Source organism: Pelophylax lessonae, assembly GCF_965119305.1.
Source record: "Pelophylax lessonae genome assembly, chromosome: 1".
NCBI classification, from domain to species: domain Eukaryota; kingdom Metazoa; phylum Chordata; class Amphibia; order Anura; family Ranidae; genus Pelophylax; species Pelophylax lessonae.
The window spans coordinates 526,022,405-526,042,617 of NC_138768.1; the positions used below are offsets into that span (position 1 = coordinate 526,022,405).

The window sequence follows — 20,213 nt, forward strand, 5'->3', positions numbered from 1 at the left end:
TAAAACAAATTGGCCGAAAATGTTAAAAAATTTTGATTTTTACATTTTTTTGGGGGGAATTTCATATAAAAAAATGTGAAAAATATTGCTATTTTTGCAAAATTGACGCTCTTTTTTTGTTTATAGCGCATGATCAAAAAATCGCACAGGTGATCAAATACCACCAAAAGAAAGCTCTGTTTGTGGGAAAAAAAGGACGCCAAATTCGTTTAGGTACAGCGTCGCACGACCGTGCAATTGTCCGTTAAAGTCACGCAGTGCCGAATCGCAAAATACCCCCTGGTCGGAATGGGGGTAAAATCTTCCGGGGCTTAAGTGGTTAAGGTGTTAAATGAACTCACTTGGTGCCTTATGTGCATTATATCAGCCTCAGAACCTGTGTAATGAATATGTGTCTTGGATTCAAGGGATGAGGTGGCAACCCTAGAGGTAATGGAGCACCCTCTATTTGCTATTCTCCATACAGAATGTATATAAGGCTTAGGCAACTACTGGCACATACCATCGACAAACAGTATGTTTACATGTACCTCCCCTCCACCTAATACAGACAGTAACGTGAATACAGAAAATGTTATGAATTGACACTATTTCCGCATTGACGGAGAGCACTGCGCAGCCGCACCAGCTCCTACTTCCTACTCAGACTCGTCGCGTTCTGTAAGCCGCGTAACGGACACAGCCACTCAGCACATCACGTGAGAGGCCGTGCGTCCCACCCTTTCCTCTGATCGTCCAATCAGAAGCCTCAGAGTGGTAGCGGAGCGAAGTTTGAAAACTACAGCGAGCTGCGGTCGTAGGGTGAGGTGGCCGTCATCCCGGGTTATCAGACGGCGCTGGAGCGGTGAGGTTTGTTATAAAGAAACGGCGACATGTCACGTCACGCCAGAAAGAGGTGAGAGTGCCCCCAGACCGGTGCCGCATGCTCTACCAGTACCTAGCCATACGCCATAACAACAATGAGCAGACAGAATGATAGCAATGTCAGCCGTGCCCCGCTGCTTGTCTGGGTCAGCCTGTGTTATACGTGTGCAAGCTGCATAGCATGCCCTGCTTTGTTTATTACTCTGTATTTCACAGCTGAAGTCGAGCCATCAGACCGTTCCAAATCAGTGGACAAGTTGTTTTGGTTGGATATTCAGGAGAAAAACAAGATGACAATATATAACAATGTAACCTCTAAAATAATCATTACACCCAGTTCTCACACTCTCCCGACCCTCCTCTATGATATCTCACAACATTTTAGGATTTGTGGAAATGTAAAGGTTCAGACCCCCAAATACCAACCCATTGGCTACAAACTGGCATTTTTGCAATACTTCAAAATGGGTCAGAAACTAAATCCTCCCATTGGACCCAAATAACCTATTGGACCAATACGTTTACAATGCAGATGTATTGAGTAAATGTCAGTTTTATGGGTTATATTTGGGTGTCTATATCCACAGTAAAATCCTACCATATTGTAAGATATCATAGAGGGAGGTAGGTGTGTGTGACACATCTGCAGGGCCGCTGATAAGGCAGTTCAACCAGCCCTCCTGTACTCGGCCCATGCCCCATCAGTCCCAAATAGAGGCCCGGGCACCTGATGAGCAGGAGGGCCAACTGTACTGTCTTACCGCAGACACCAATCCTCTGCTGCCTCCCCCTGCAAGCTGCCAGCTTCTCCTCGTCTTTCTCGCTCTGGCTAAACTGCAGGGGGATTGGTCCTGGCACACGAGTCCCTTCCATTTTCTGTCCGGACCCCTGTGTACCCATTTCCACCACAGCGTTGCTGGCTTCCCTCCTCTCCTGCTCTCCTCCTTCATCGTCTGTTTACATTGTTGCCGGAGTTGCAGATCTGATGTGCACCCGACCGCTGATCACTAGACTCTGCACACCTGAGCGTCTTTCCTCCCTTGTGAACCTATGGAATGTGTATACTTGCATTGGTTTATGCAGCTTTAAAGCGGCTCTTTCTACCCTTTTAAAAAAAAAAAAAAAATCACATCATCGTGCCACTCTACGTGCTCCTATTAAAAAATACGTTTCTACATGCTCCTATTAAAAAATGCATTTATTAAGTGGTTTTAAAGGCAGAAGGTTTTTTTTTTACCTTAATGCAAAAACTGACAGGCTGGTTGTACACAAGTCGATCAATAGATTGACTTGTGTACAACCAGGGCGCCCATATGTGGATCGAAATTTAGTCAGTTCAGCAGGGACCAAATTTAGATCCATGTATGGCTAGCTTTATCGTTTTTTCCACTTCCTGGTTGAGAGAGGCACTGGTCATGCAGCACTTTGCCTCACAGATGCATCCTGGGAAGGCTACATTACCCATGGCTTCCTCATCGGATGATGTGCTCAATTACATGATCCAGAATGCAGACCCAGAGTTCCAGGAAGTAAAGGGAAATGAACTACTTCCGGACTGCCCTGCTGCAGTTTTACGTCGGTATTTTGACGTTAAATACCGGTGTTATGGCAGCAGATAGCTGTCATAACCCCGGTATTTTCTTGCAGAGCGGGAGGTCCTCTTTTGCATAATGGTGGTCCCAGTGGTGGATTCGCCGTGGGATCACTTATATGGGTGGTGGGAGAGGTGTTCCCTCCTGCCGCTTCCCAGTCATTTTTCTCACTTACCGGAGCCGTTGGTAGTGGGGAAAACGATCCGCTCCATCCATGTCCCAGGCAGGAAGTCAAATGAGGGCAAGATGGTCTCCAATCGACTCTATGGCCTTGGATTACTGGAGCTACGTTATACATCGCTGCTTCCCAATGGCCTTAAAGGGCCCATTTTTTTTTTTTTTTCCTTGCTGGTCTTTTCGACCCTCAGATCTCGCATTAAAGAGGACCTGTCCTGCTTATTTTGATTACAAGGAATGTTTTACATTCCTTGTAATAGGAATAAAAGTGATCAAAATTTTTTTTTTTAAAGGGACAGTGTAAAAATAAAAAAGAAGAAAAAAATTGAAAGCGCCCGGTTCCTCCAAGCTTGCGCGCAGAAGCAAAAGTATACACAAATCGCGCCCCCATATGTAAACAGTGTTCAAACCACACCTTGGGTATCGCTGCGATTGTTGGAGCGAGAGCAATAATTCTAGCCCTAGACCTCCTCTGTAACTCTAAACTGGTAACCTGTAGAATATTTTTATAGTGTCTCCTATGGAGATTTTAAAGTACTAATGTTTGTCGCCATTCCGAAAGCGTGCACAATTTTGCTCTATGACATGTTGGGTATATATTTACTCGGTAAATTTATCTTTCACATTCTAGAAAAAATTGGGCTTACATTCTGTTTTCTTTTGAGTGTGTGTGTATGTATATACAGTGCCTTGCAAAATTCGGCCCCCTTGAACTTTGCGACCTTTTGTCACATTTCAGGCTTCAAACATAAAGATATAAAACTAATTTTTTGTGAAGAATCAACAAGTGGGACACAATCATGAAGTTTAACGAAATTTATTGGATATTTCAAACTTTGTTAACAAATAAAAAACTGAAAAATTGGGCGTGCAAAATGATTCAGCCCCTTTACTTTCAGTGCAGCAAACTCTCTCCAGAAGTTCAGTGAGGATCTCTGAATGATCCAATGTTGACCTAAATGACTAATGATGATAAATAGAATCCAGCTGTGTGTAATCAAGTCATTGTATAAATGCACCTGCACTGTGATAGTCTCAGAGGTCTGTTTAAAGAGCAGAGAGCATCATGAAGAACAAGGAACACACCAGGCAGGTCCGAGATACTGTTGTGGAGAAGTTTAAAGCCAGATTTGGATACAAAAAGATTTCCCAAGCTTTAAACATCCCAAGGAGCACTGTGCAAGCGATAATATTGAAATGGAAGGAGTATCAGACCACTGCAAATCTACGAAGACCTGGCCGTCCTTCTAAACTTTCAGCTCATATAAGGAGAAGACTGATCAGAGATGCAGCCAAGAGGCCCATGATCACTCTGGATGAACTGCAGAGATCTATAGCTAAGGTGGGAGACTCTGTCCATAGGACAACAATCAGTCGTATACTGCACAAATCTGGCCTTTATGGAAGAGTGGCAAGAAGAAAGCCATTTCTTAAAGATATCCATAAAAAGTGTTGTTTAAAGTTTGCCACAAGCCACCTGGGAGACACACCAAACATGTGGAAGAAGGTGCTCTGGTCAGATGAAACCAAAATCGAACTTTTTGGCAACAATGCAAAACATTATGTTTGGCGTAAAAGCAACACAGCTCCTCACCCTGAACACACCATCCCCACTGTCAAACATGGTGGTGGCAGCATCATGGTTTGGGCCTGCTTTTCTTCAGCAGGGACAGGGAAGATGGTTAAAATTGATGGGAAGATGGATGGAGCCAAATACAGGACCATTCTGGAAGAAAACCTGATGGAGTCTGCAAAAGACCTGAGACTGGGACGGAGATTTGTCTTCCAACAAGACAATGATCCAAAACATAAAGCAAAATCTACAATGGAATGGTTCACAAATAAACATATCCAGGTGTTAGAATGGCCAGGTCAAAGTCCAGACCTGAATCCAATCGAGAATCTGTGGAAAGAACTGAAAACTGCTGTTCACAAGCGCTCTCCATCCAACCTCACTGAGCTCGAGCTGTTTTGCAAGGAGGAATGGGCAAAAATTTCAGTCTCTCGATGTGCAAAACTGATAGAGACATACCCCAAGCGACTTACAGCTGTAATCGCAGCAAAAGGTGGCGCTACAAAGTAATAACTTAAGGGGGCTGAATAATTTTGCACGCCCAATTTTTCAGTTTTTTTGTTAAAGTTTGAAATGTCCAATAAATTTCGTTTAAACTTCATGATTGTGTCCCACTTGTTGATTCTTCACAAAAAATTAGTTTTATATCTTTATGTTTGAAGCCTGAAATGTGGCAAAAGGTCGCAAAGTTCAAGGGGGCCGAATACTTTCACAAGGCACTGTGTGTATATGTGTGTGTATATGTGTGTGTATATGTGTGTGTATATGTATGTATATATATATATATATGTGTGTGTGTGTGTGTGTGTGTGTGTATGTATATATGTATGTATATATATATATATATATGTATATATATATATATATATATATATATATATATATATATATATATATATATATAATAGTGGGTACGGAAAGTATTCGGACCCCCTTAAATTTTTCACTCTTTGTTATATTGCAGCCATTTGCTAAAATCATTTAAGTTCATTCTTCTTCCTCATTAATGTACACATAGCACCCCATACTGACAGAAAAACACAGAATTGTTGACATTGTTGCAGATTTATTAAAAAAGAAAAACTGAAATATCACATGGTCCTAAGTATTCAGACCCTTTGCTCAGTATTTAGTAGAAGCCCCCTTTTGATCTAATACAGCCAGGAGTCTTTTTGGGAAAGATGCAACAAGTCTTTCACACCTGGATTTGGGGATCCTCTGCCATTCCTCCTTGCAGATCCTCTCCAGTTCTGTAAGGTTGGATGGTAAACGTTGGTGGACAGCCATTTTTAGGTCTCTCCAGAGATGCTCAATTGGGTTTAAGTCAGGGCTCTGGCTGGGCCATTCAAGAACAGTCACGGAGTTGTTGTGAAGCCACTCCTTCGTTATTTTAGCTGTGTGCTTAGGGTCATTGTCTTGTTGGAAGGTAAACCTTCGGCCCAGTCTGAGGTCCAGAGCACTCTGGAGAAGGTTTTTGTCCAGGATATCCCTGTACTTGGCCGCATTCATCTTTCCCTCGATTGCAACCAGTCGTCCTGTCCCTGCAGCTGAAAAACACCCCCACAGCATGATGCTGCCACCACCATGCTTCACTGTTGGGACTGTATTGGACAGGTGATGAGCAGTGCCTGGTTTTCTCCTCACATACCGCTTAGAATTAAGGCCAAAAAGTTCTATTTTGGTCTCATCAGACCAGAGAATCTTATTTCTCACCATCTTGGAGTCCTTCAGGTGTTTTTTAGCAAACTCCATGCGGGCTTTCATGTGTCTTACACTGAGGAGAGGCTTCCGTCGGGCCACTCTGCCATAAAGCCCCGACTGGTGGAGGGCTGCAGTGATGGTTGACTTTCTACAACTTTCTCCCATCTCCTGACTGCATCTCTGGAGCTCAGCCACAGTGATCTTTGGGTTCTTCTTTACCTCTCTCACCAAGGCTCTTCTCCCCCGATAGCTCAGTTTGGCTTTATGGAGGATTATGGAGGCCACTGTGCTCTTAGGAACCTTAAGTGCAGCAGAAATCTTTTTGTAACCTTGGCCAGATCTGTGCCTTGCCACAATTCTGTCTCTGAGCTCTTCAGGCAGTTCCTTTGACCTCATGATTCTCATTTGCTCTGACATGCATTGTGATCTGGAAGGTCTTATATAGACAGGTGTGTGGCTTTCCTAATCAAGTCCAATCAGTATAATGAAACACAGCTGGACTCAAATGAAGGTGTAGAACCATCTCAAGGATGATCAGAAGTAATGGAAAGCACCTGAGTTAACCACTTGCCGACCGCCGCACGACTATCTACGTGGGCGGTCAGCCCCTCACAGGCAAAGTGACGTAGGTCTACGTCGCTCGCCTGTGAGGGTTTAGGGAGCGAGCGCGCGCCGCCGGAGGCGCGCTCCCGCTCCCGCGTGGTCACGGACCCCCCCGCGCGCGTGACCGGCGGACCCGATCGCCGCCGGCCACTCTGCGATCGGCGGGGGAGAGGGAGATAGTCAGGCAGCTTGTGTAAACAAGCTGCCTGTCATTCTCCTCTCTGTATGAGAGCTGATCACATGGATCTACTATGTAGATCCATTGATCACTCCTCATACAGTTGAAGCCACAGCCAATCACAGTTAGAATCACGCCCCTAGGGACACACACAGCCCCTCCCTCTCAAATAAAGTTAACCCCTTCACTACCAGTGCATTTTTACAGTAACAGTGCATATGTATAGCACTGATTACTGTAGAAATGTCACTGGTAACCCCAAAAGTGTCAAAAATGTCAGTCAAGGGTCCGATCTGTCCGCCGCAATGTCGCAGTACCGCAAAAAAAATCGCAGATCGCCGCCATTACGCGTTAAAAAAAAAAACAACAAAAATGACAAAAATCTTTCCCTTTGTTAGTAAACGCAATAACTTTTGCGCAAACCAATCAAAATACGCTTTTTGCGATTTTTTTTTTTTACCAAACATAGGTAGCATAAAACAAATTGGCCGAAAATATTAAAAAATTTTGATTTTTACATTTTTTTTTGGGGGAATTTCATATAAAAAAAAGGGAAAAATATTGCTATTTTTGCAAAATTTACGCTCTTTTTTTGTTTATAGCGCGTGATCAAAAAATCGCACAGGTGATCAAATACCACCAAAAGAAAGCTCTGTTTGTGGGAAAAAAAGGACGCCAAATTCGTTTCGGTACAGCGTCGCACGACCGCGCAATTGTCCGTTAAAGTCACGCAGTGCCGAATCGCAAAATGCCCTCTGGTCGTTTAGCAGCCAAATCCTCCGGGGCTTAAGTGGTTAAATAGGAGTGTCACAGCAAAGGGTCTGAATACTTAGGACCATGTGATATTTCAGTTTTTCTTTTTTAATAAATCTGCAACAATGTCAACAATTCTGTGTTTTTCTGTCAGTATGGGGTGCTATGTGTACATTCACGAGGAAGAAGAATGAACTTAAATGATTTTAGCAAATGGCTGCAATATAACAAAGAGTGAAAAATTTAAGGGGGTCTGAATACTTTCCGTACCCACTGTGTATGTGTGTGTATGTATGTATGTATGTGTGTATATGTATATATATATATATAATATATAGCATTTTTGGGGGGAAAAAGCCCGCTGCGCAAATAAGGTGTGACATAAAGTATCACAACAATCTCCATTTTATTCTCTAGGGTCTCTGCTAAAATATATATATATAATCATTTTGAGGGTTCTAAGTCATTATCTATCAAAAAAATACTGATTTTTAACTTGTAAACTACAATTGTCAGAAATAGGCCTGATCCATAAGTAGTTAATGAATCTGCCCTCAGGGAAAATGGCCCCTGTCAGAACGTGGGAGAAGAATGGTAAAAAAAGGTATGCAAAGAATAAAAAGCCTGTAAACTACAAACAAAATCCAGTGCAATTTTAAAACACCCCACAATTTGCCAAACATGCATTTGCTGGAGTCAAATGGGACCAAAAAAAGAATGTACTTACAGCGGAGTTCCACCCAAAAGTGGAACTTCCGCTTTAGGGAGTCCTGACCCCCTGACATGCCACATTTGGCATGTCATTTTTTTTGGGGGGGGGAGCGGGTACCTAGTTTTGACAGGCGCCCTGAACGGAAGTTCTCCTCTCCCCCCTCCCTCCCTGCAATCTTCTGGGACACGTCAGAGGTCCCAGAAGACTGCCGGCCAATCAAAACGCGCAGCGCGACTCGCGCATGCGCAGTGGGTACCCGGCTGTGAAGCCGTAAACTGTCACAGCTGGGTGCCCACAGCAGTGATGCCGAGGGAGAGGATCGAGGCTTCGGGCGGCTGCATCGCTGGACCATTGGACAGGTGAGTGAATGGCTGGAACTCCGCTTTAACATGCTTTTTAACATTGATAGCGCTTAATAAAGGCAAGTACAAGTAGGGAATTGCTAAAGCCCTGGTTGTTTTTATTTTTTCCCCTGCTAGATGTGCGTTTTAATTGGAGAAACTTTCACTACTGGAGGCACAACTGTAAGCGGGGGAATCGTTTCAGGGCCAGTTCACACTAGAACACGGTGCAGGAAACCTGCGTTTTGTGCCCGTTTCCCGCACTGCATTCAAAACGCACTCCATTTGTGATCTGCAGCAGGTGTCAATAAGTTGATACCCCAACAAAAGTACTATACGATCTATTTGCAGTGTGTTTCCAAAAGTCGTGCATGCACTACTTTTGGTGTGGTGCGATTTCAGCCCATGTAAAATTATTGGGTTTAAATCGCATTGCACAGAACTTCATGGCCCTCTAAAATAGAGAAATACCTGCTTAGAGAGTTGTCAGTGGAACAGGTATCCCCATTGTTGAAATCATCTCCCTTTCTGACCTGGTAACATCAATGATGCTAGTCTTCCCAGTGGGAACACCATTAACAATAAAATCTTTGCAGTAGTTCAGAGACCCTTCCTTTGTTGATCCCAATTCCCCTAGCCTCTGATTGGACCATTTTATCAGAAGCGCAGACTGATTAGCAATGATCTGTCATTCTTTTCTCTATTGTTGCATCTTGTTCTTTGAGGTCAAGGTCACCTCTCCATATTCTGCAGCTCTTGCTTGAAAAAGGCTCAGATACATGCAAAAAAGATCCAATAGTGTAATATCACCAGTGACTTTTTAATAAAATAATGAAAAGGAGTAACCCTCACAATGCGCAGACACAAATAGAAGTGTCTTTTCACAGCATGCTTATACACCGTGTAGATCTGTCAGCTCAGCAACATGGCGCCTGTCCCCTCCCAGCGTAATGTTGTCACACAGGTCCCACCTGCCTCACACATATCACCCCCTCCAGGCTTTTGGCATTTTTTTTTACATTTTTGATAGCGTAAGGGAGGGTTATAACACCTGTCGGGTTTTCTTGCCATGTGTCCCAGAGTGTAGATTTCCCCTTACTTTCTGTTCCGTAGACAAAAACAGGAAGTGAGCAAATCCCTCCATCCTGGGGTGTCACAAGGACTAGTGTCCCTATTGGAAGATTTTTCCTCTATTACTGTTCTGGTGTCAGCCCAAAATGTGGCATTTTCTATTACCTTTTCTTTTGATGAGAACGGTAAACAGGACAAATAGGGGGAATTTTCCTAATTGGGACACGGGACACCAAAAAAAAAAAAAAACTGACAGGAGTTCTAATCCCTTCTCACTCTATTCAAAACGAAGAACATTTTTTTTCCATTTAGTTACTTAGTAGGTGAGTTCAGTTTTAAAAGTGTGCCTGGGGCCGTAGAATGCAAAATTTGGGCATGTTTCCCAACCTGGAAGCCACAGGTGCTGCATGCAACCGCCACATAGACATAAATGACTGTACAGAGCTGTATGCAGGTATATTCCTGTACTTGATTAAAGCTGTGCTTGTGACTTTCAGAGTTAAGGAATCCCCAGGGGCTCTTCTGAGAATGGGAAAACCAGTGGGTTACAAATTACAGTGCAGCAGCTCCAAAATTCAAGAAATGCGGATCTAGAATCTGTAGGAGTGTATTACAAGCAGATAAATGGTTCCCTCTAGTGATCTGTCTTAATTTTCCAGACTAATTGTTCTAACAAACTGTCTAGCATTGTGTTCATTAAAAGGCAGAAGTTTTATTAGATGGGAGAGCCAGCGTAAACAGTGCTTGGCTATGCCCACCAGAAACCTCGGAGAAGGCAGCCAGGCACAATTTGTTCCAAAGAAATGTTCTTTGCTCCAACCTACAACAACCAGTCCAGTCGTAACATGAAATAGGGACTATTGCTGGTTCCTGTTGGTTAAACAAAAAAAAAAATTCTTGAGTGAGTCCCTATGACTTAAAGCACATTGTAGTGTAAGCAAAGGCAGAAACTGTAGCTCTGCATCTGAGACATTTATACTGGCCATACATGGTTCGAATTTCAGGCGATACCTGCCGACTCGGCCTAAATTAGAGACATGGATGGTCCTGTTGGCACCACCTGGCTCGACAAACTTTGAAAAATCGAAGGAGCTGGATCAGAAATTGTTGGCTGAACAGTCACTGTATCCATTTAGATGCAGCAATTGTTTAGGTATTAAGACAGCCACAGGTGCTGCAGCTGCCTGAATACAATGGCCGCCAGGGGAGATTCCTCCATTTGGGCTGTTTAGTGTGTATGTTGAAATCTGTCTGTATGGCTATCTTTACCATCAGTATAAAATTTGAAATCTTTCTAATTGAAGTTTAGTCAGTCTGAACTTGTTTTGTAGCAAGTAAGTTTTTATTTTTTTTGGTTCTGTGTCACAACATTTATACATGTTCTGATGCTAATTGTAATGGTTCTCTGCCTGGATCTATTTCTTTACAAAAAAGCACTTTCTCCCTCTGTTTTAGCGAGGTCTTGGCTTCGTCTGTCATCACCAGTGCAAACCATGCACTTGCAAGGCTAATGGATATCTGGGATGGGCTGGGCATCAAAGAGGAAATGCGACTGCGGAGAATTGAGGAAGTGAAAAAACACATTGAGGTAATGAGATATACAGTATGTATAGTATAACCTTTTTACCTTTTAACCTTAAACATGAACACAGGATGACTTATCAGATACAGTGGATTATACAGCCCAGTAAAACCCCTCCCACGGCCAGCATGCCTTGGTTTTTTGCAATTTATTTTTATTTTTTGGGGGAATAGACCTTATCTTTCTGCTCGGAGAGAAGCTAACCATTTTCTAATTTCTCATTTACTTTACATTTTAAGATATTTTTCTCATAGGAAGAGTCATCACTTTCTGCAAGTCCACTTGGGCTAATTTTTGCAACTTTCTGATTAGCCACTTCTCAAGTTCGCCTTGGGACATACCTGGAACCTGGCAGGAAGATGCAGGGCTGGCCTGTAATGTGGCCCCCTTGGTACTAAACCCTGCATTAGGTGCTTACTTAGGCATTGAGTATGATGTGTTGGGTTAGCCACAGGGTCTAGGGCTGTGGTCCATTATTTGGAGAAGACCTGTCCTTTGGGACGCTCTAGGAGGTATCCCCACCAGAAGGGTGAAGACTGGTGTAGGGATATTTCCTTGGGTCCTGCTGGGCACCCTCCAGCCTGTGCTTAATTTGGTATTTGCAGGCCTCGCCCTTATGAAAGCTCATGGGTGCTTCTTTGTCTACACAATTGCACCCCTGCCATGGGTTAATACTGGATTTACAGCCAAACATTTCTTAACGTCACAGGCCAGCAAAGAGCCCAGAGGGCTGGGGTGTTTTGATATTCGCACCCGTTCTTTATTTTGGCTGTGGGACCCATTTAACCGCTTGCCGACCGCCGCACGAATATTTACGGTGGCAGTCAGCCCCCTACAGGCAAACCGACGTAGGGCTACGTCGCTCGCCTACGAGCTTCTAGGGGGCGAGTGTGCGCTCCCGCGCGAGTGACCGGCGGCTCCGATGTCTGCCAGTCGCTCGCGATCTCCCGCTGGAGAGGGAGAAAGGCAGGCGGCTAATGTATCATACGGTCCTGGAAACGTTTTGGAATTTTGTAGATGACACTTTCCAGGCCTGGAAAGGTCATGGAAAATTAGGAAACGCACTAGGTTTTCGAAAAGTCATGGAATTCAATTACTGTGGAGGAGCGGGGAGCGGATGCTTAATTATTTTATAATAATTATATTGCCACATGTATTTACATTTAGCTGTATTAGGGTCCTTCCGGGTCCGCGGTATGTACGTGCTGTCATTGGCCAGCAGCAGCTGAAGAGATGACCCAATCAGGCAGTGGGGAGGGCCGGCCGCGGTTTGCCTGGAGACACTGTGACTGGCTATCAGCAGCAGTAACAGCCGGGAGATTATCAACCAATGAGGCAGCGGAAGCGTCACTGGAGGGCAGGCCGGCCGCATGAACGTGATGATGGCGCGGAAGGGGGCAGTACCGTTTCGGACACCTGCTGCTGCTGCTGCTGGCCAGTGACTGACAGTAAGGGCAAACTGCGGACCCGGAAGGACACCTACCTGTACCAGTGCTATATGCTGAATGTAAAAAAATAAATGTCAATAAAATTATTAAGCATCCAATCCTGAGTGGCGCCTTTCTGTTAACTCTTTTCTGCCTGTTTATGGGACTGTAGGTTTGGCCTAAGAGTAGTAAGCGCTGCTTTTTGTGCATTTAACTGTGCCATCCATATCACAGTGTCCAGCTGCACCTTCATGACTGCCTGAACTGCTTTATTCCGGCAAGCAGGAGCACCCATTACTGTTCTTTCTCCAAGAGTAAGTGCCGCATTTGTGCATCAGATCTGTGCCATCCATACCAGTCTGCCTGCACCTCATGACTGTGGCTTGGGCCTAAAAGATTAAGTGCTGCATTTTCTGCATCTGACTCTGTGCCATCCATACCAGTCCGCCTGCACCTCATGACTGTGGCTTGGGCCTAAAAGATTAAGTGCTGCCTGCATTTTGTGCATCTGTCTGTGCCATCCATACCAGTCCGTTCACAGTGTTACAGCAATGCCAGGGAAATGCAGCTTTAAAAATGTATGGCTTCATGACGAAAAGTATGAGAGGTGGCTGGAGAAGGATCAGGACCCGGGACGTGCTAAATGTACAGTGTGTCGTAAAACGTTTGACATTTCGAACATGAGAGAGGCAGCGCTGTCTAGCCACGCTAAAGGTGCAAGGCACCAGTCTGCAGCTGCGTGCTTGACATCTTCCAATCTGATCGCTGCCTTTTTCACCCGTGCACCTGAAGTGACACCGGCTCACAGCTGCGGCAGCGGTGCTTCCATCTCATCCACTGTAAAACAAGGAACCATTTTGAGTCACGCTGTATCCAGAAACGAAACTCTAACTGCAGAGGTACTGTGGGCTCTAAAGGTGGCTAATTCACACTATTCATACAAGTCTTGTGAAGACACAGGCCAGCTTTTCCAGACTATGTTCCCAGACCGCAAGATAGCGGCCAGCTTTGCATGCGGCGAACGTTAGTGCTCATATTTATGCAGTTTTGGACTGGCTCCTTTTTTTAAGAAACTGACTTTGACAGATGTATCGAAGCAAAGCCTCTATGTTATGCTCTTTGATGAAAGTCTCAATCACTATTTACAGTCTAAACAGTTAGACATGCATGTCAGGCTGTGGAACGGGTTAGAGGTGAAAACTAAATACATCGGCTCAGAGTTCATGGGCCATTCATCAGCTCAAGACATTGCTGAAAAAATGAATAACTTGCTCTCAGCGATCAGAATCAAGAATCTTGTCCAGATCTCAATGGACGGACCGCACGTCAACTGGAAAGTATTCAAAATACTCCAGAAGCAAGTGCTGGAAGATGCAGGAAAGTCCCTAATTAACATTGGTTCATACGGGGTTGCACATACTGCACAATGCGTTCAGAGATGGATGTAAAGCCACCGGATGGGAAGTTGAACACGGACTCTCTACCTTGTATTGGCTGTTCCATGATTGCCCTGCACGTCACAAGGATTTTATGACAGCAACTGGTTGTAAAACTCCCATGCTTAAATTTTGTAAGCACCGGTGGATTGAGAATGTCAATGTTTCAGAAAGAGGATTGCAACTCTGGCCACACGTCAAACAATACATCGAGATGGTAGAGAGAGGGAAACTACCCAATCCAAAAATAGTCATTTGAAGAGGTGAAGATACGTGTGCTGATCCTCTCTTCCCAGTGAAAGTGGGAATATTCAACAGCATTGCAAGAGATGTCGACCCATTCCTCACCATGTATCAGTCTGACCAACCAATGCTGCCGTTTCTCTCCGGTGATATGTACAAACTGATTAAAGGTAAGGATAAACATAAATTCTGTTTTTGCTAATAATGTTTATTAATATGATATACAATGCAGTGCATTACAATTTGGCTTGTAAATTAGCAAAAAAACACTTAATTTTACTTTTTCATAGGCATCATGGGACGATTTCTAAAGGAAAAGCATCTGGAAGAGGCCACATCCACTCTAAAGCTCCTCCATGTCCCTTATCAAGACAGCAGTCTGCACAAGGACAGTTCAAAGATTGACATTGGGTTTGCAGCAGAAACCACCCTGACCCAACTCAAGTCTTCCAAAAAAATTTCAGATAGGCAAAACCTAGAGATTTAAGCCCCGTACACACGTACCGATCGTCGGCCGAACGATCGGCCGTCTTTTGTCCGAGGGCTGTCTTGTCTGTTGAAAAGTGCAAAAGACTGCACACGAATTTTGTCGGCCAGCAACAGCCGACTGCAGAAGTGATGTCATGTGATGGTTAACTTTCCTTGTCTTTTTTCTTTTCTGAGCATGCCCAGTCTTGCAAATCTGCTGTCTGTCGGCCGAAATCTGTACTGACTGGCTAACAATCGGCCGTTCTGGTGTTGGCCAACAAAAATTTTAATGCTTGCACGACCGATTCTGTTCGGCCGAAAATGCGCTGTCGGCTGTCGGAAGCATCATACTAACAAGCCTACAATCGGCCGATCGTTCGTCGGCCGAATCTTTACGGCCGACAATCGGTACGTGTGTACGGGCCTTAAGATGGACTGCAAGAAATTTTTGATCACACTCCTTGACAAGTTGCTGAAAAAGGCTCCAGTGCATCACATGTTAGTGAGAAGCATGCAGTGCCTTGACCTGAGACTAGAGTTGAGCGGACACCTGGATGTCCGGGTTCGGCCGAACTTGGAAAAAAAAGTCCGGGTCCGTGACCCGGACTTTTTCCGAACTTTACCCGGACACCGAACCCCATTGAAGTCAATGGGGACCCGAACTTTCAGGCACTAAAATGGCTCTAAAAAAACAATGGAAAGAGCTAGAGTGCTGCAAATGGCAGCAAAATGTAGTTAAGAGCACGGCAAGTGCTCTGCAAACAAATGTGGATGGGGAAATAACTTAAAAACAGAAAAATAAAACAATTTTCTTCATCTGTGAAGGACGAGGCCCATATGGAGTAGGAGGGAGGTTGAGGTGGCGGTGTAGGTGGAAGCGGCGGTGGAGGGGGACGAGGTAGCCAACACTGCTTCTTCTTCTTTCTTTTTTTCAGTCATTTTAAATTAGGGTACACCCCAAAAGAGTGAGAAAGATCAAAAATATAACAATGGCTGGGTAAGGTCGTTATCCATCTCTATTCTGCGCAAGGTACGGAAAAGTCCTGTGGGATCCATGCCTGGTTCATTTTAATGAATGTGAGCTTGTCCACATTGTCTCTGGGCAGGCGGCTGCGCTTGTCTGTGATAACGCCCCCAGCCGTGCTAAATACACGTTCGGATAATACACTGGCTGCAGGGCACGCCAGCACCTCAAAGGCGTAAAGGGCAAACGCAGGCCATGTGCCCAATTTGGAGACCCAGAAGTTGAAGGGGGCAGACCCGTCATTCACTACATGTAGGCGTGTGCACACATACTGCTCCACCATGTTGGTGAAATGCTGCCTCCTGCTAAGACATTCCATATGAGCTGCTGGTGCTGCTGTTTGTTGTGGCGTGCTGACAAAGCTTTTCCACATTTCGGCCATGCTAACCTTGCCTTCTGAGGTGCTGGCGGTGCCCTGGTTGCGTTGGCGACCTCCTCCTCTGCCTTGGCCTTGTGCTACCACTGTGGCCCCGCTGTCAGGTGGGAATGCCAGCAGCATCGTGTCTACCAGCGTGCGCTTGTACTCGCGCATCTTGCGATCACGCTCCAGTGAGTGAATTAAGGACTGTACTTTGTCCTTGTAACGGGGATCCAGCAGCGTGGCCACCCAGTAATCAGCACAAGTTAGAATGTGGGCAACTCGGCGGTCGTTGTGGAGACACTGCAGCATGTAATCGCTCATGTGTGCCAGGCTGCCCAGAGGCAACGAAAGGCTGTCCTCTGTGGGAGGTGTATCGTCTGTATCCCCCCAGCCACGCACCAGTGATGGCCATGAGCTGGCCTGGGTGCCACCCTGCTGTGAACATGGTTCCATCTCCTCCTCCCATCTAATCCTCCAGAACTGTGCCCCTGCTGGACAATTGTGTACCTGGCGTTTGTGGGTGCAGGAAACCACCCTCGGAGCCACTTGTGAATGACTGCCCTGAAAGCCTTGGAAATGATCCCTCTTCCTCCTCATCCTGTGCCACATCCTCTTCCATCATCGCCCAAATTGTTTTTTGAAGGAGGCATAGAAGTGGGATAGTTAAGCTGACAACGGCGTCATTGGCACTGGCCATGTTGGAGTACTCAAAACAGCGCAACAAGGCACACAGGTCTCGCATGGAGGCCCAGTTATTGGTGGTGAAGTGGTGCTTTTCCGCAGAACGACTCACGCGTGCGTGCTGCAGCTGAAACTCCACTATGGCCTGCTGCTGCTCGCGTCTTTCCAGCATGTGCAAGGTGGAGTTCCACCTTGTGGGCACGTCGCATATGAGGCAGTGAGCGGGAAGGCCGAAGTTACGCTGCAGCGCTGACAGGCGAGCAGCAGCAGGGTGAGAACGCCGAAAGTGCGCACAGACGGCCCGCACTTTCTGCAGCAGCTCTGATATATCGGGGTAATTTTTAAGGAACCTCTGCACCACCAAATTCAGCACATGCGCCAGGCAAGGGATGTGCGTTAAACCGGCTAGGCCCAAGCTGCTATGAGATTTCGCCCATTATCGCACACCACCAGGCCGGGCTTGAGGCTCGCTGGCAGCAACCACTCATCGGTCTGCTGTTTCATGCTCCTCCACAACTCCTGCGCGGTGTGTGTTTTTTTTTCCCCCAAACAGGCAAGTTTTAAAACTGCTTGCTGTCGTTTACCCCTGGCTGTGCTGAAGTTGGTGGTGAAGGTGTTACGCTGACCGGATGAGGAGGCGGTAGAGGATGAGGAAGCGGAGTAGGAGGAGTTAGGAACAGGAGGCAAACTGAAGCGCCCTGCAATCCTCGGTGGTGGAAGGACATGCGCCAAATTGCTATTCGCCTCAGGTCCAGCCGCCACTGCCTCAGGCCCAGCCGCCACTGCATTTACCCAGTGTGCCATTAGTGAGATATAACGCCCCTGACCGTGCTTACTGGTCCACGTATCGGTAGTTAGGTGGACCTTGGCACAGATGGTGTTGCGCAGTGCACACCTGATTTTTTCCCCCACTGGTTGTGCAGGGAAGGGATGGCTTGCCTGGAAAAGTAGTGGCGGCTGGGCATGACGTACTGTGGGACAGCTACCGACATAAGGCTTTTAAAACTGTGCGTCTCCACCAGACGGAATGACAGCATTTCAAAGGCCAAGAATTTTGAAATGCTGGCATTCAGGGCCAGGGATCGCGGGTGGCTAGGGGGGTATGTCCTCCTTCCTCTGAAGTGTTTGGGAGATGGAAAGCTGAACACTTCCACAGGACATTGTGGAGATGGTTGGTGACCCAGGTGGTGGTGTTGCTGACAGATCGTCTGTTTGCGGGGTGGCAGGTGCCGGTATCACTACAGAGGTGGATAAAGAGGCCGAGACTGCAGCAGAAGAGGAAGCAAGAGGAGCCAGAGACCTTTCTTGGTTTTGGAGGTGTCTACTCCACTGCAGCTTGTGCTTTGCACTTAGATGCCTGATCATTGCAGATTGTGCTCAGGTTGAGAAGGTTTATGCCTCGCTTCAGGCTCTGATTGCACAGCGTGCAAACCACTCGTGTCCTGTCATCAGCACATCGTCTGAAGAACTTCCACGCTAGAGAACTCCTTTGACCTGGCTTTGGTGCGTTCGGTCCCTTGCTGCATTGGGCAGTAGCAGGCGTAGTGTCTAGGGCACGGCCGCTCCGCTTCTGCACTCTGCTCCCTCTGCTGTGCTGGTGGCTCTGTGCGACCACCGCCTCTTCCTCCCAAACTACTCAGGTCATCTGCATGACCTTCATTCCATGTGGGGTCGAGGACCTCATCGTCCTCCACATCCTCTTCCACCCAGTCTTCACCCCTGCCCTCCTTGTCGGTCTCCACAATTCTGAGTGCCGCAGCAGTTGGCACCTGCGTCTCGTCATCATCGGAGACATGCTGCGATGGTCCTTCCATGTACTCCTCTTGAGAAATAAGTGGTTGGGCATCGCTGCTCTCAATCTCTTCCACTTCTGGGGCAGGGCTAGGTGGATGGCCCTGGGAAACCCTGCTGACAGTCATCAAAAAGAAGAGACTGCTGCATGACTTGGGGCTCAGACTGCTTGCCTGATTTGCAAGGGGGTAAGGTGAAAGACGGTTGGACATCGGCTGCAGGTGCCAACTCTGACCTTTCTGCAGTAGACTGGGTGGGAGACAATGTGAAGGAACTGGAGGCACTGTCAGCAACCCAATCTACTATCGCCTGTACTTGTTCTTGCCTCAACACTTGTAGAGGCGCATGATGCCCTACCAAATACTGCTGCAGGTTCTGTCGCCTACTCACACTTGAGGAAGGTGTTTCACTTGTGCGTGTAGCTGGCACAGATCGACCACGTCCTCTCCTTGCAACAGGAGCTCTACCAGCAGCACCACGACCCAGGCCACGGCCCCTATTTGACGTTCTCCTCATATTTCTGTAATTTATGATCTTGCCCTAGAAAGGTGTTTATTGACTAGCGGAACAAAACAACAACCGTATCCCACGGGTGTATCTCACAGTCAAATATGCAAAGTATGCCGCAATTTAATTTTTTTCACCCCAAAAGGGTGTATATTGAATAGCGGAATAGAAAAAAGTATATAAAAAGAAAAAAGTATATAAAAAGGTGTATCTCACACGTACCGATACAGACTATGCCGCAATGTAATTTTTTTCACCCCAAAAGGGTGTATATTGAATAGCGGAATAGAAAAAAGTATATAAAATTGGTGATTTTTCAATAGCACGTGTGAACACAGCAGTGTCTTATGTTTTATGTCACGGTCAGCAGCAGGCTATGAAGGGGGGAAAAAAAAAATTCCCCTTTTTTAAATTTGTAATTTTTAAATAGCAGATTAGAACAGCACTCTGTAGTAAAATATAGCTGAACGCTGCACACAACAGACTGATAAAAATATTTTTCTCTTACGTCCTCCGACAGTCGCCGCCCCTTCCCAAGTCTTAACCAATGGGTATTGACCTTTGCTCCGCAGGAGTAGCTAGGCACAAGATTTGTTAATAACAAAAGCTTTTAGCATAGACACACCCCTAGGGGCTGTCCCCTTAGTCAATACCTCCCTGCACCAGCATTCCCAACTCAGTTTGATCTTGCCTAGCTTAGGAGTAGCAGGCTTTCCTGTGCTGGGGCTTCAGTCTCAGCCTTCTACCCTTTTTTGATTTTATTTCAAGTATTTTTTCTTTCTTTACTAGCTGTTATTTTGTCAGCTTTAGTTTAGGGATCTTCGGATGAAGATGATCATGCGGAGCTGGGTCTCGGACTGGCCGCCCTGGATCCCAGGGCTGAGGGCCAGATGGATCCCCAGCCTGCCATCGAGCGTTCAGCTATGGTTTGCCCTGGCGCCATGAACGACCCATCCCTGTTCGCTTCAGGGATGCTGCCTGTGAGGTGGCTACCTCACTGGACGCCATTCTGAGGTCTCGTGCTTCGGTCCACTGCGTCCTGGCTGCGGCACTCCCTGTCATCCTGATAGCGGTTTGTCACTTGAGACGGCTCCCCACGCCATCCGGTACGGTAAGCACCTTCTGTGT

The 20,213-nt window shown here is 46.1% G+C and overlaps 1 protein-coding gene across 1 annotated transcript in view; it reads left to right on the plus strand.

The window, feature by feature from the left end:
- The first annotated feature begins 715 nt into the window (after positions 1–715).
- The window catches only part of LOC309569846 (protein regulator of cytokinesis 1-like), a 93,045-nt gene continuing 73,547 nt past the window's right edge, over positions 716–20,213 (plus strand). The window contains exons 1-2 of the mRNA XM_082275843.1: positions 716–895; positions 11,021–11,153. Of these exons, the coding sequence (XP_082131969.1) occupies positions 873–895; positions 11,021–11,153 (156 nt within the window). The 5' untranslated portion in view covers positions 716–872. The remainder of the gene's footprint in view (positions 896–11,020; positions 11,154–20,213) is intronic.